This window comes from Coenobita brevimanus, chromosome 70, assembly GCF_032717465.1.
Source record: "Coenobita brevimanus isolate Jiangsu-jjx chromosome 70, ASM3271746v2, whole genome shotgun sequence".
In the NCBI taxonomy this organism is placed as follows: Eukaryota; Metazoa; Arthropoda; class Malacostraca; order Decapoda; family Coenobitidae; genus Coenobita; species Coenobita brevimanus.
In genome coordinates this window covers 41,752,321-41,766,322 of record NC_137023.1, presented here as the reverse complement: position 1 = coordinate 41,766,322, position 14,002 = coordinate 41,752,321, and the positions used below count along the sequence as shown (strand labels likewise).

The following is a 14,002-nucleotide window of genomic DNA, read 5'->3' as shown; positions in this document are numbered from 1 at the left end:
TTAGCATCAACTGCAAACATACTCATGTAACTATTTAAACCCTCTGGTAAATCATTCACATATATCAGAAACATTATTGGGGCTAAGACAGAGCCCTGGGGTACTCCACTAGTCACATTTCTCCATTGTGAAACCTTGTCTCTTAGAACTGATCTTATCTGCCTTCCTTTCAAATAATCTTCCATCCACTTAATAGTTTCCCATGCACCCCTCCAAAGGTCTTCAGCTTCCACAGCAGTCTCCTATAAGGCACCCTGTCACATGCTTTCTTGAAATCAAGATAGACAATCTGCCCATCCCTCTCTCTCTTGTATGACATTAATTACCGTACTGTAGAAACTTAATAGGTTAGTAACACATGATCTTATTTCCCTAAAACCAAATTGTCTTGGTGTTATCACTTCATTTTCTTCTAAATACTTTATCCATCTTTTTCCAATAATTTTCTAGCAGATTTTACAAAAAATACTAGTAAGAGATACAGGTCTGTAATTGAGTGGATCTTCCTTATCTCCTCCCTTGAAGATTGGCACAATATTTGCTCTTTTCCAGTCTTTAGCAGTCTTGATGATGATATAAACAGGCCACACTAACTGGTCAGCACATTCCTTCAGGATCCATCCATCCACACCATCTGGTCCCATTGCTTTTCTTACATCCAAATCCCTCATCAGCTGCAGCACCTCATTCACGTCAGCAGTAATTTCTGCCATTTCCGTCATCCTGGGTTCTATTTCAGGTTCCCTAAATTCCTCTTCCAACACAAAGACTGACAGCAGTTTGTTGTTCATTATTTCACACAAATCTTCTTCTCTTTCGCAAGTTTCATCTCCATGCCTCAGTCGCATTATACTGTCCTGAATTTTCATTTTACCATTTACAAACTATCTATCTATCTATTGCCAGATGCCATAATCCCGTAAGGGGTGGCAATTTGGCTTTGAGTTATTTGTTTTACGGAGAGGGGCACTAACCCTTCACCAACCCATTTGTTGACATGTAGGGAGCACGTATGGTTTGGTTATATGGTTACCAACCAGCATTGTAAGTGGTTTCTTGGCTTACAGGAAACCATTTGGCTTGTCACTCGATGTAAAGCCACCTGTAAATGAAAGAAAAGCATTAAGAAGTAACAGGAAAGATGGGAAAAATAGGAAGAGAGGAGGGCAGACACAGAAAAAGAATGATAAAGGCTAAGGAAGAAGTAGGCAGCACCACATCAAGTGAGTGGATGATGGTAGCCACCACCTACCATTTACAGACCTATAAAATAGTTTCAGCTCTTTTTTACATTTAGTTACAATATCTTTTTCATATTTTCTTTCTTCTTCTCACTGCACACTTACTTATTCATTTCTTACCTGCTTGTACTCCTCCCAAGCCCTTTCACTATATCTTCTTCTCACTTTATTCCATGCTCTTTTTCTTGCCTCATGTGCCATTCTGTATCTGTTGTTAAACCATTCTTTCTTCCATTCCATAGCTGCAGAAAATTTTGGGACATATTTACTAACTCCTATTTTATACACTTCTATCAGAAACTCATATTTCTCATCAACATATGTGATCATATTCATTTTACTTCAGAGTACATTTTGGAAAAAGTTCCACAGGGAAGCAAAGTCTGCCTTCCCATAATTGTATCTATTTTCTCTGTGTTTTTTATCTCTTTCTCCTTCCCTTACTCCCACCACTTTCATCTCAATAGCCAGATGATCAGTTTTACCAAAGGGACATTGGTAGGTTGTATTCCTCAGATCATTTGGGTCCTTTGTGAATACTAAGTCGAGCCTTGATGGTTCATCACCACCCCTAATTCTTGTATTTTCATTAATTACTTGGGTTAACATGTTGACGAATGAAGAAGTGAAGGAACGTTGTGGGGTAGATGTGGATTAGGAGAAATACACTGAGGTGGTTTGGACATGTGGAGAGAATGGAGAATGAAAGACTGACTAAGAGGGTGTATGTAGGTGAGGTGGAGGGATGGAGTTGAGAGGTATATGAGGGAGGGGGGGGTGAGTTGGGGGGAGGGTAGTCGAATGGTGGGCGACAGAGTGACTTGGAGGTGTTTTGTCTGCGGCCACCCTTTGCGGGATTAGGGCGTCGGGCTATAGATAGATAGATAGAACATGTTTTCCATCACCAGTTCCATTAATTTATTTCCCCATGATTCCTCATTGCTCCTGGCATCCATACTTTCCCAGTCAACTTCTCTGCAATTAAAATCTCCCATTATTATTATTCTGTTTCTTCGTTCAGTTATCATCTTTAGTTTAATAATGGATTCTCTTATTAACTTTGTAATCTTCTTTTGTCCATGCCCTAGTTTTGGGAGGCATATAAAATACTATTACATCTATTATTACATAACTCTTCTGTTTCAACTCCCAATAGTTCAGCTATGGTATTTTCAGTTTCTATATTTTTTGCTCTTAGGTCATTAAGGGTTAAAATCATTATACCTCCCCCAAACTTGCTTTCTCTATCCTTCCTCCAAATATTATAATTGTTCCATCCAAATAATTTTGTATCAACATCTCGGGGTAAATTAGTCTCCACTGAGCAAATAATTTCAGGTTTCTTTTATATGGTGTCCAATTTCCCCTTTCTTAGATATTAACCCATCCACATTGCTATACATGATACTTAGATTTACTGCACTGGTTTTATCTTTACTCATTCTTCCCTTTTTCGTATTCATATCCATCCCCCTTGTTTCCTTCACTTCTAGTTCCTCACATACCACTTCCTTACTTTCATATCCATCACTCTCCAAAAAAAAGTTTTACATTCTTGCTCTGTCCTCTTGTCATTTTTTTCCATTGCTTGTTCCTTCAAAGATTTTAAAACTTCTCTTTCTTCTTCATTCATATCTTTTCTAACTGTAATATTTTCCATCCCTGCCTCTTTACTCAGTTTCCAGGTCACTTTAAGTATATCATTTACTACTCTTTCTGATGACAAGTTAACTCTCATTGGTCTTGCTTCCCCTTTCTTATATGGCCCTGTCCTCCTTACTTCCTCAATTTCTTTTTCCCACTTGTTTCCTTCGGGGTCGATCTTGTCCAATATTTTTCTCACCAGATTCGTGTCTTTCTCGAGTCTCACAGATCAAACGTTTTCTTCCTCCTGTCTGTTTCCAAATATTACCACACATCTATTCCTTTCTGCAGTTTTTCTCGCTATTTTCTCTTTTTTCTTCAATGTTTTCACTACATTTTCTTCCATTTTTTTCTTTTTCATTTCCCTTTTTTCCTGAATGATTTCCCTTAAGCTGACCACTTCTTTCTGTTCTTCTTCCACATGTGTGTGTGTGTATGTGTGTTTGCAAAGCAGTGAATGCAACACATTAGCCTGATGTGGCCATTGTTAACGTTTTTGTTATTACTGTCAACGTCATAATGCATTAATTTCTTGCTGCAGTGTGTTGTTAGTTATATTATATACTTTTTACATACCCTAGTGTTCTATGTTTGTATTAGTAGTGGGACCAAGAGTGTTAAACATGAAATCAGCTTGAGATGTAACTGCGAGTTAAGAATGACGGGTGGGGTGGGGAGTTGGCTAGGGGTATGGTGGAGGGTTGGGAGCTGGGGTAGAGGCGGGTGGAGCTCGTTTCATCCCCCTTCCCCTCTTTCCTGTGTATACAGGGGTAGGAAGGGGGCTTCACTGGGCAGATATTAGTGACCGTGAGTGTACTTCACATATTTCTCATGTTTTCAGAGGTCCCTCCCAATAGTCCGATAAAAACAATAGTCCGAAAGACCCTCGGTCTCCTGCCATTTGGATTTCAGGACTTTTATTGTATATGGTGAGTGATGAAAAGAGAGGTCTCAGGAATGGCTCGTAGTAGAGAGCATCTGTTTGCAGTAAGACATACTGTGCATTAAGTACTTGAGAAAGAGTGATTTTTATTAATTTTATTGAATTAAGAAAATTATATTAGTTTGACTGAACAAGGCATTGCATACTGTATGTATTATAACAAAACGTGTATGTGTAGCTGGTGGGAGATGGAATTCTTTTTCCATCATTATTCAGTATATCATATGGTATCATTTGTAAAGGCTTTTCAGTATGTTTGCATGTATCGGCCTTGGTCACCTAATGATGGCTCACCATGCTGCTCGATGTCTCACAGCCACCTTAAGGTCACACTCAGTGACTTCGTCCCAGGTCGTTTTTGGTCTGCTTCTCACAACCCTCCCTCCGACATTCACCTCTCTCACCCTCCACACCCAGCTGTCATCCTCCATCCTCTCAGCATGCGCAAACCACCTCCATCTACCCTTCCTCATCACAACACCAATACATTCAAGTTCCATCTTTCCTCTCAATTCTTCAGTTGCAATTCTAGCCCCCCTTCCCTCCCAGGCCTCGCATTCGAGGACACGCTACACATCCATCTAATCATTGTCATTTTTTAACATTTGAGCCTACAAATATCCTCTTTACTGTCCAGGTCTCATTTCCATACAGCATTACATTCCAAACACATGCTGCATAAAATGATCCCTTAGCACAGAGGGAGAGACCTCTCGAGTGTTAGGAACAGCAGCTCCCTGAACTTCCTTCAGGTACTGTTTACCCTAGACACAGAGCTAGCTCCAACCCCACTTCCTGCACAGAACATGTCCCCCAAATAACAATCATTGTTTTCTTCTTATTAATAATCACTTACAGACACAACTGTTTATGACGTATATCATCATATCTTCATCATCATCTGGACCTCCTTTCCCCCTCTAGGGCAGGGTGAGGAGTAGCACATCTAGACAGCCTAAGTGACCAATCCAGTGGGCCACACTTCCATTTACTCATTATTCAAGCCCCTGGAATCCTGGTTCTGTCTGATACGCCAAATATGTTCACCACATTCTGTAGCTTTACATAAATGGATCTGATGGAGTCAGTCCGGACGCTGTCGTGTTAAAAACGGGTGCCAGATCCCTGATCATGCACTTCTCACAACATTCATCCAGCCTGCGTGATCGCTTGTCAGTCCCCTAGCCTCACCGACTTCCATACCTCTCTTCCTCACACACTCATCCACCATATCTTTCCACCTTCTTGGCCTATCTTGCCTCCTTCCTCCTTCAAAATCACTCAGATATACATTTTTTACTACTCTATTGTTATCCATTCTCTCCACATGACCATACCATCTCAGTACATTCTCTTCGATTCTGGTGTCCACAGACTTCCTCACACCACATCTTTCATGGATCACATTATTTCGTATCCTGTCCACTCTCTGTACTCCACATACATTCCTCAGCAGTCCCATCTCCACTGCTCTTACTCGTGACATCATTTTCATGCCACACCATAGTTTCACATCCATATTTTAAAGTTGGCAATAACATTCCCTCATGTAAGCCTCATGAAGCTACAACACTCAAGCCTCTGTTTCTTATCAAGGCCATCATAGCACAAGCTACTTTCCTTCCTTGTGTCATTCTACTTTCAACTTCTTTTGCACATTTTCCTCCTTTTCTGTCACTACCCGGTATTTGAACTCTCTCACCAATTCCAGTCTCTCTCCATTCACACTGGAAATCACCTTCTCTGTCAGTAACCATCACTTTACTCTTTTCAACATTTACAAAATTCAACAAGAATACAAAGTTCTGGTACACGTAACAAGAAAAACATCAACTATATACATTATTATCGAAATGTTTGTAGCTCATTTTAAACTCTGGCAGCCAGAAAGTGTACAGTATTGTATATTACAGTACAGGAGACCCTTCAGGCTGAATGGGTGGTTTATCCACCATCACCTTTACTATTTTTTCCTTCAGTAACCTTTGAGTCTCTCATTACTATTCCCTGTTTATCCCTTTCAGAAATGGACTCCTGCGGGAGATGTTTGCTGATGACTTGGTGTTGATTGCAGAGAATGAAAGGGAGGTGGAGGAAGGATTTAGGAAGAAGAGAGTTGGAATGGGGTACAAGGGTTTGAGAGTAATTGCGGATAAAACAAAAGTGATGATATCTTGGTCTGGTGGCAGTACTATCAAAGCAGAGGGAATGAGGCCATTTGCAGCTTCCCACAAGCGCGTGGGAAGTAACTCCATCTTGTGCAGTCTTTGTCATAAGTGGATGCATAATAGATGTAATGGTATTATGTAGCTGTGAAATAATGCTGGTTTTATGTGTGCAGTGTGTCAGGGAGTGCATGTACAGATTGAGAGGCATGAAAGGATTTTTCTTGTTGAAGAGTCTCTTTACTGTTTGGAGCAGTTTTACTATTTGGGGGACATGTTATGTGCTGGAGGTGGGTCTGGAGCTAGTTCTGTGACTAGGATATGGAGTAGTTGGAGGAATTTGAGGATCTCTTGCTTTTTCTGACGTTAAGAGGGCTCACTCTCCTTGCTAAAGGGCTGTTGTATGTGGCATGTAGTAGGAGTGTAATGCTGTATAGTAATGAGAGCTGGGCAGTAAAGGAAGATGTTTCTAGTCTCAAATGTACAGAAATGATGATAAGGTAGATTTGTAGTGCATCCTTGAATGAGAGGCCTGGGGGGGCTAGGATGGTGATAGAAAAGTTGAGAGGAAGAATGAGACTTGAAAGTATTGGTGTTATGTTCGGACATGTTGAGAGTACGGTGAATCCTCGATAAACAAAAACCCAAAGTACGAATTTTTGATGTTACGAAAGCGATGAATATAAACAGATTCCACAATACTAAAATATCTGTCTCAATGATACGAGAAGCGATACGAAAGGAAATACGAAAAACTCAAAATGGGCCCATGTTTGTGGCGATGAGATGAACTAACCCCTCTCTGGTAAACAGTTTTTTGCATGCTTCTCAGTCCACGGTGTCGGGACAATTCGCTATCAGGTCAATTCCCCGTCATTTATTTACATAGTTTATTTAGCAAGTACAGTAATCACTCCAATATCCGGATCAATAGAGCCATCGGTAGGTTCGGATATTGGTTTTGTCCGGATATTGGGCCCCAGCTTATGGACTTGTACTTACGGACCCTAACACAGAGAAACACCTATACAACTCCCTCCGGACATGCATAGCACCTATTTAACACCCAAATCACACCAATAAGGCACATAAATGACTGAAATAAATGCAATAGACACATAAAATGTGGGTTTAGAAGTATGTTCATACATTAATAAACATTCTGGTACTTATGGACTCTAACCGAACCTAACCTAACCGAACCTAACCGAACTCTGAAAAACACATTCCTACTGCACATGCATGAGGTAAGTTTAGTATGGAAAGAAGTACAGTATGACACTTTCTGGTAAGTATAGTATGGGAAAAAATACAATATGAAACATTCTGGTAAATATAGTATGGAAAATAGTACAACATGAAACATTTTGGCTACTTACAGCAAGTCCCTGGCCACCTCGATGAATAACCGCCTCCTCTCGGACTCTGACAGTAAGAACGATTTCCTGAAGCACTTGCACTACACTCTTCCTGAAGTCTTGCACTGAACTTAGTCACTAACACACAGAAGTCCGTTCTTTTCACAGTGTTCACTTTAGTCCAAATAATGTTCCATTAAATTTAAGTGTTGCACATTAACTTTTCCCAAGTTTTTTAAGTTTCCAAAGCCAAAACAAAGAAGGTTAGTTACGGTAAATTTCTGTTCTACTTAGTCTTTTCTCACAACTTGAAAACCTTAACAAAACACACCGTAATATTCACTGCACAACACTCAAAATTCCCGTGTGGTCTATTGGAGAAGTTCTTGCTGTTTATTCACTGTCAGAGCCCGAGAGTATCACTGGCAGGCGTCCAAGGGGTGCATCGGTGGGTAGTGGTGATGGCGTACCGACTACAGAAGACTCTGAAGACAGCCGCAAACTCACGTCGAGCGGTGACTCCACTGTAGCTGATGTGCTGGGCTGTGGCTCGGAGCATGAGGGCCTGTCTTGGGGAGGCAACGGAGTGGAACCAGGGCTTGGCCCAGCGGGGGTCACGGGCCTGAAAAAACTGTCAATCGTTGACTGACGCAAGGACCGACGATTCTGGCGATTGATGATGCGCTGCCGGAAAGCACGCACTTCCTCCACGAGTCCCAAGGGCCCCATCTCCCTGTCGCAGTCCGGGTGTTCCAGGTAGTCTAGGACGAACTCTAGATGTTCCCGGAGTGCGCTCAGCTTGGGGATGGCTGGAGTAGTGTCCTGCTGGGCGGAGTCTGCATCATCATCGCCTTCGTCGTCGGAATCTTCAAGTTCGGGACTGACACCAGCAACCGAAGACGCGATCTCGATATCAGACAACGTCTGATACCCAGGATCGCCCTCGTCGTCGTCCAACCACTCACGAACATCGTCCACATCAACATCGTCGCCGTGCGTACGTAGCCGTGCATGGAAGTCATCCACGTCAAACCCTAGGAAATCGTACTCCACATCTGTTCCGAGAAGCAGACGAGACCAACCATTTTCAAGAGTTTTCACAGGGACTTCCTTCCATGCACTAGCCCAGTTGTACAGCGCAGACTTGATGTTGTAGCGGCGAAGGTTTTCCAAAGTCCGCTTGCCTCGAGTGTCACGTCCTTCCCTGCGCTCGTCCTCGTCCTCGAGAACCACCATCACCTCGTCCAGGAACTTCCGACGGTACAGGCGCTTTGTTGCCACGATCACTCCTTGGTCCATTGGTTGAATGAGAGCAGTCGTATTAGGTGGCAGAAACATGCACCTAATACGGCCATTCTCAGCAACCAAGTCCTTGTCGCACGGGTGGGCAGGTGCATTGTCGAGGAGAAGGAGAGCCTTTACCTGGTCGCGAGGAATTCCCAGTGTCTTCGTCTGGTAATGTATGACCTCCTTGACGAAGTGATGGTGAAACCAGTCTTTGAAAATCACAGCTGTGAACCATGCTTTCAAAGAATGGTACCATACGACAGGAAGGACATCCATCACCCCACGAAGGCACCGAGGCTGCTTTGCACGGCCAACAATAACGGGCTTAAGCCGGTGCATGCCGTTAGCATTGGCACAACACAAAGCAGATATCCGTTCCTTAGAAAGCTTGCGGCCAGGTACACGCTTCTCCGTCTCATCGGCGAGAGTGTTCGTTGGCACCGAGCGATAGAATAGGCCAGTTTCGTCAGCGTTATAGACTTGACCGAGAGTGAGGCCCTCCCTGTCGATCAAGCCTTTCACCTTGTGCCGAAACTCGTCCACTCCATCCTCGTTAGCGTCCAATGCTTCGCCATGTGCTTTACGGTTAGTAAGGCCATGTCGCAACTTGAACGCGAAGAGCCAACCCTCGGATGCCTTGAAGTCTAGGGCGTCGTGAAGCCTTGCAAACTTCTCAGCAGCAGCCTTCAGCTCCGTTCCACGTACCATCACACCAGCTGCACGTTGCTGTCGATACCAAATCAACGTGGAGCGGTCGATCTCTGCATACTTGGGAGTAAACATAACCTTCCTCTCCACGTTGCGTTTGCTTCTCGACGAGAAGTCAGCCGTGTACTGCATGAGCTTGTCTCGGGAACGCTTGATATCAAACAAAGTCGACCGGGCCAGGTTGAACTCGCGGAGAATGCGAGAGGAAGACCAACCCGCATCAACCTTCTCCAATATCTCCCGTTTCTTCTCCAGAGTCAACACCACTCTCTTCCTTTTCTCAGGAGGCGGGGCCATCATCACACACACTAAGAGTAGGGCAGAGAGCAGCAGGAGGCCTTGCAGCAAGTACGGCACCACCACAAAAGCGAGCACGTGGGCAGCCATGACGAAGAGCGTAGGTCTTGTCGCGGTGAGAGACAGGCGGGAAGTGGGGAGGATGCAGCGGCGCTCTATCGGACGTCGGAGGAACGACGAACCAAAACAATGCTCTCACGCGGCGCGCGCGGCAAGTTCAAATTACGGACGGCAAAAAATCGATTTTTTTTCCAATTTTTTTGGATTTTCGGACCATTTTGGGAATGTTTGATCCCAGGACGATAAGGTTCGGTTAGTGGGGATGTTCGGTTATTGGGCGTCCGGATATTAGAGGGATTACTGTATATTAGTTTTTGATTTATATGAGGTATTAAGGTGATGGTGGTTTATTCTTTTTATAATAAATGTAAAATATGGCATCAAATAGTTGATATTAATGGAAAAATATATAAATATATTGAAACATGAATCAGGTGATGTACAATGTTTCACTTCATCATTTAACATAAGGCTACATATGAGACATTGGCATTTATATAAACTCCTAAAAACCTCAAATGAACGATTGACATACTCAAAAATTATATGAATAATCTTCATATTACGTCTGCATTCTCAGCTAATCAATCAGTCTCAACATACTGCATCCAAAAATTACAATAAAAGTTACTGAAGACAGCTATGGGAGACGCCAGATTATAATTCAAAGTCGACCACAGCAAGGCAGAAGAAAGTTAATTATTGACTACAAGTGCAAATTATAAATAATATCCAAAGCCTACGCTGTTGAATGAACATACCGTAGACCTTGATAGTTCCCCAAGAAATTAGTTATTATAGTATTAATCAATTAAGTATGTTTATAGAATGACGGGGAATCGTCTTGGGTGTGAATTGTCCTTACGGGGAATCATTCATGTTTTGATGGTGAATTGACATCACGGCGAATTGTCCCTGAACCGAGTCCACGTCCTTCCTCACTGCTTCACTGTACGTAAGGATATTTTCGCAGCTCTACACCTTTCCGTATTGTTTAGACATGCCTCCCAAGTGCCCTGCATCATCACCAGCATCGGGGGAGCCCGCTGCAAAGAAGCAGCAGCACCATACTCTAACTCTGGAGAGGAAATTGGAAATCATAAGATGACACGAGGAGGGATAGGGAGTCTCGGAGATTGGGTGTGCTTTAGGCCTTGCAGCATCCTCCACTGGGACTATGACCTAAAAAAGGAGATGTACAAGAAATTGACCACCTCCTTCTCCGCATCTACGGGTATTACTTACTTCTGTAGGTATTACTTCAAAATAGGAGGGGTAAAGTTTAGGTGGGAGGTATGAGGGGGTCCTGGGATGCATCCCCCCATTTCTGTATATTTCAGTGGGGAAAACCATTCCGATATACGAAATTTTGAATTACGAAAGTTTTTTTTGGTCCCCATCCCTTTTGTATATTGAAGTCTCACTGTATTGATGATGACAATTGGATGCAAAAGGTGAGAGGTGTGAACATCAAGGGTGGAGTTGCGAGAGGCAGACCAAAAAAGACTGGGCAGAGTCATAGTGTATGACCTCAGGGATGAGGGACTGAATAGGAAGGCTGCCAGAGATCAGAGCATGGGGAACCACCATTAGGTGACTAAAGTTGAAAGCAGCAAGCATGTTGTTGCCTTTATAAGCAATATAATGCTAACCCTTTGTGACCGTTCAAGAAATAGGATAAGGGTAATTCTGATGATTACTGTGTTTCATTCATTTGCAGGATGCTCCAAACTTTTTAGTTGAAGCAGAGCTAGGGAGTCATGAAACCCCAGTAGTGGTGGTAGAGGAACAGCCAGACCTTGGTGACACCTCAGACACACTTCTCATTGACACTTCAGACCCTGAGCCTCCTCCCATCCCACCCCATCCACACCATCTTCATCATCACAATGGGTAAGGATTTTGTTATTTTCTCTCTAATACACCCTCGTTCCTTCCAGCATTATATACCTTTCTGCATTTAAAGGAGATTGAAGAATATAAACATCAAAGTGGCACATTGATTGGTAGTTGTGAGTGCTCCATTTATAGATGCAGGGGCTTCTGAAGTGTCCGTGTCTATCATTCATTCCCCCAAGGCATTTGTTTTCAAACTTTCAGTCATGATGATCCCCCTGCCTTCCAGATATAAACAGTGCACCCCCCACACCACCACACTTTTCATAAGATCAAGGTTAGTTTCACTCATTCATCATCTAATCTAGTGTTGCCCCATGAGGAACGTTGGAGCCCGGGGCTAGGCAGGTTGGTCCTGATATACATTTAACTCCTTAAAGATGGACATCGGAATGTTTTGCCATATGCTCAGGACGGGCATAATCAGCGGGTGCGATATGGTGGGGGGTTTGTGGGGGAGAGTGGTGGAGAGGTGAGGGGTGATGGTGGGGGGAGGGGGGTTGGGGATGGGGGGTGATGGTGGGGGGATGGGGTGATGGTGGTGGGGGGTAGGGTAGGGGTGATAGGGGGTTAGGGATAGGGTGGGGGTAGGGGGTGGGGAGTGGGAGTTGTGGGGGTTTTGGGGGTGGGGTTGTGGGGAGTGGGAGGTTGGGGGAGGATAGGGAGTGGGGGATGATGGGAGATGGGGGGATGGTGAGGGGCATGGAGGATGGGGTTAGGGGTTGGGGGATGGTGGGGGGTAGGGTGGCAGTGGGGGGCATGGAGGTTGGGGGGTGGAGGGTTGGGTTGGGGGAGTGAGGGGTTGTAGATGGGGCAGTGGGGGGGATGGGGCCTGGGTGGGGGGTGGGGGTGGGGATTTGGCCACATATGCAGACTCCCATCTTTTTGGCCCTAGTACCCTCGGACAGCTTATGTGGACATCCGTCTTTTAGGGGTTAAGATGAGAGTAACCAGCCTCACTCATCCCTGAGTGGCATCACGTGAGCAATAAATCCCAACCATCCCTTGGATATAAACCTGCATTGTCTCAATCCGATTGGAGTGCCTTAACTACCCATTAAACCACCAGGTGTCATAATTTGGTTATATGGTTACCACCCAGCTTAGTAATTGGTTTCCTGGTGTACAGGAAACCATTTGGCTTGTTACTGAGTGTAGAGTCACCCATAGACAGAAGGAAGAGGAAAGAATGAATGAAAGAAAGAAGGAAGAGGAAGGATGGATTGAAGGAAGAGAGGAAAGGGCAGGCACTCAAGAGCAGCAGTACATCGAGTGAGTGGATGGTGAGCACCTCCACCAACTTTAAGAAAAAGAAAATTTTTCATACTCCTATTATTATACTCATCACTTGTGCAGTGATGACGAAAGAATTCCATCCATCCATCATCCAATCCTACGTTGCCCCATGAGGAGCATAGGAGCCTGGGGCTAGGCACTTGGTTCTGACATTTAAGATGAGTGACCAGCCTCACTCATCTCTGAGTGGCATTACATGAGCAGTAAACCCCAACCACCCTTTGGATATAAACCGTCACCAGCTCAATCCGACTGGAGCGCAGTAATTACCCACTAAACCACCAGATGCCAAAATTTGGTTATATGGTTACCACCCAGCGTAGTATATGGTTTCCTGGTGTACAGGAAACCATTTGGCTTGTCACTCAGTGTAGTCACCCACAGGCAGAAGGAAGAGGAAATAATGAAGGAAAGAAAGATGGAAGAGGGAGTGTAAAGTCACCCATGGGCAGAAGGACGAGGAAAGACTTAAGGAAAGAAAGACAGACACAAGAGGGTGGAAGTAAAGAAGGATTGAGGCGAGGAAAGGGCAGACACCTGAGAGCAATACTACATCGAGTGAGTGGATGGTGAGCTTCCCCACCTACCACAAATGAATGAATTGATAATATAAATTCTCTCTCTCTCTCTCTCTCTCTCTCTCTCTCTCTCTCTCTCTCTTTTAGTACTGTTATTGCTTTACAGAAGGGATTAATCTACTTTACACCTCAGAGTTGGTAATATAGTTTTGACCTTTATGTTTTTTACCAGCTCATTTCTTTCTCTTTTGCACTCTCCATATTTTACCTGTATCTGAAAATGGGATTAAGATGATGTTGACCTTTAGATTTTATCAACAGTTTAATTCACTACAGCAGGTGTACAGTATGTGAAGTGCATGTACTGTTGAAAGAAAAATGCCTCACAAAAATGCGCAGCTAGTTTAGGTCTGTGAGTGGAGCCAGGATTCCAGGGGTTTCAGTGATGTGTGAGTGGTTGTATATCCCATTTCATTGGGCATGCTGTTGACATTTGTCCTACTTACACACTTCTCTGTTTATTTTATATGCATCCTACCTCACCCCATCCTTAGGCTGAGGTGAGGTGGTGAGGAGGAGTAGGAGTATA

The 14,002-nt window shown here is 43.8% G+C and overlaps 1 protein-coding gene across 1 annotated transcript in view; it reads left to right on the top strand.

The window, feature by feature from the left end:
* Positions 1 to 14,002, top strand: part of Hip1 (Huntingtin interacting protein 1) — a 189,424-nt gene that overhangs the window by 106,725 nt on the left and 68,697 nt on the right. The window contains exon 8 of the mRNA XM_080277509.1: positions 11,424 to 11,596. Within this exon, the coding sequence (XP_080133635.1) occupies positions 11,424 to 11,596 (173 nt within the window). The remainder of the gene's footprint in view (positions 1 to 11,423; positions 11,597 to 14,002) is intronic.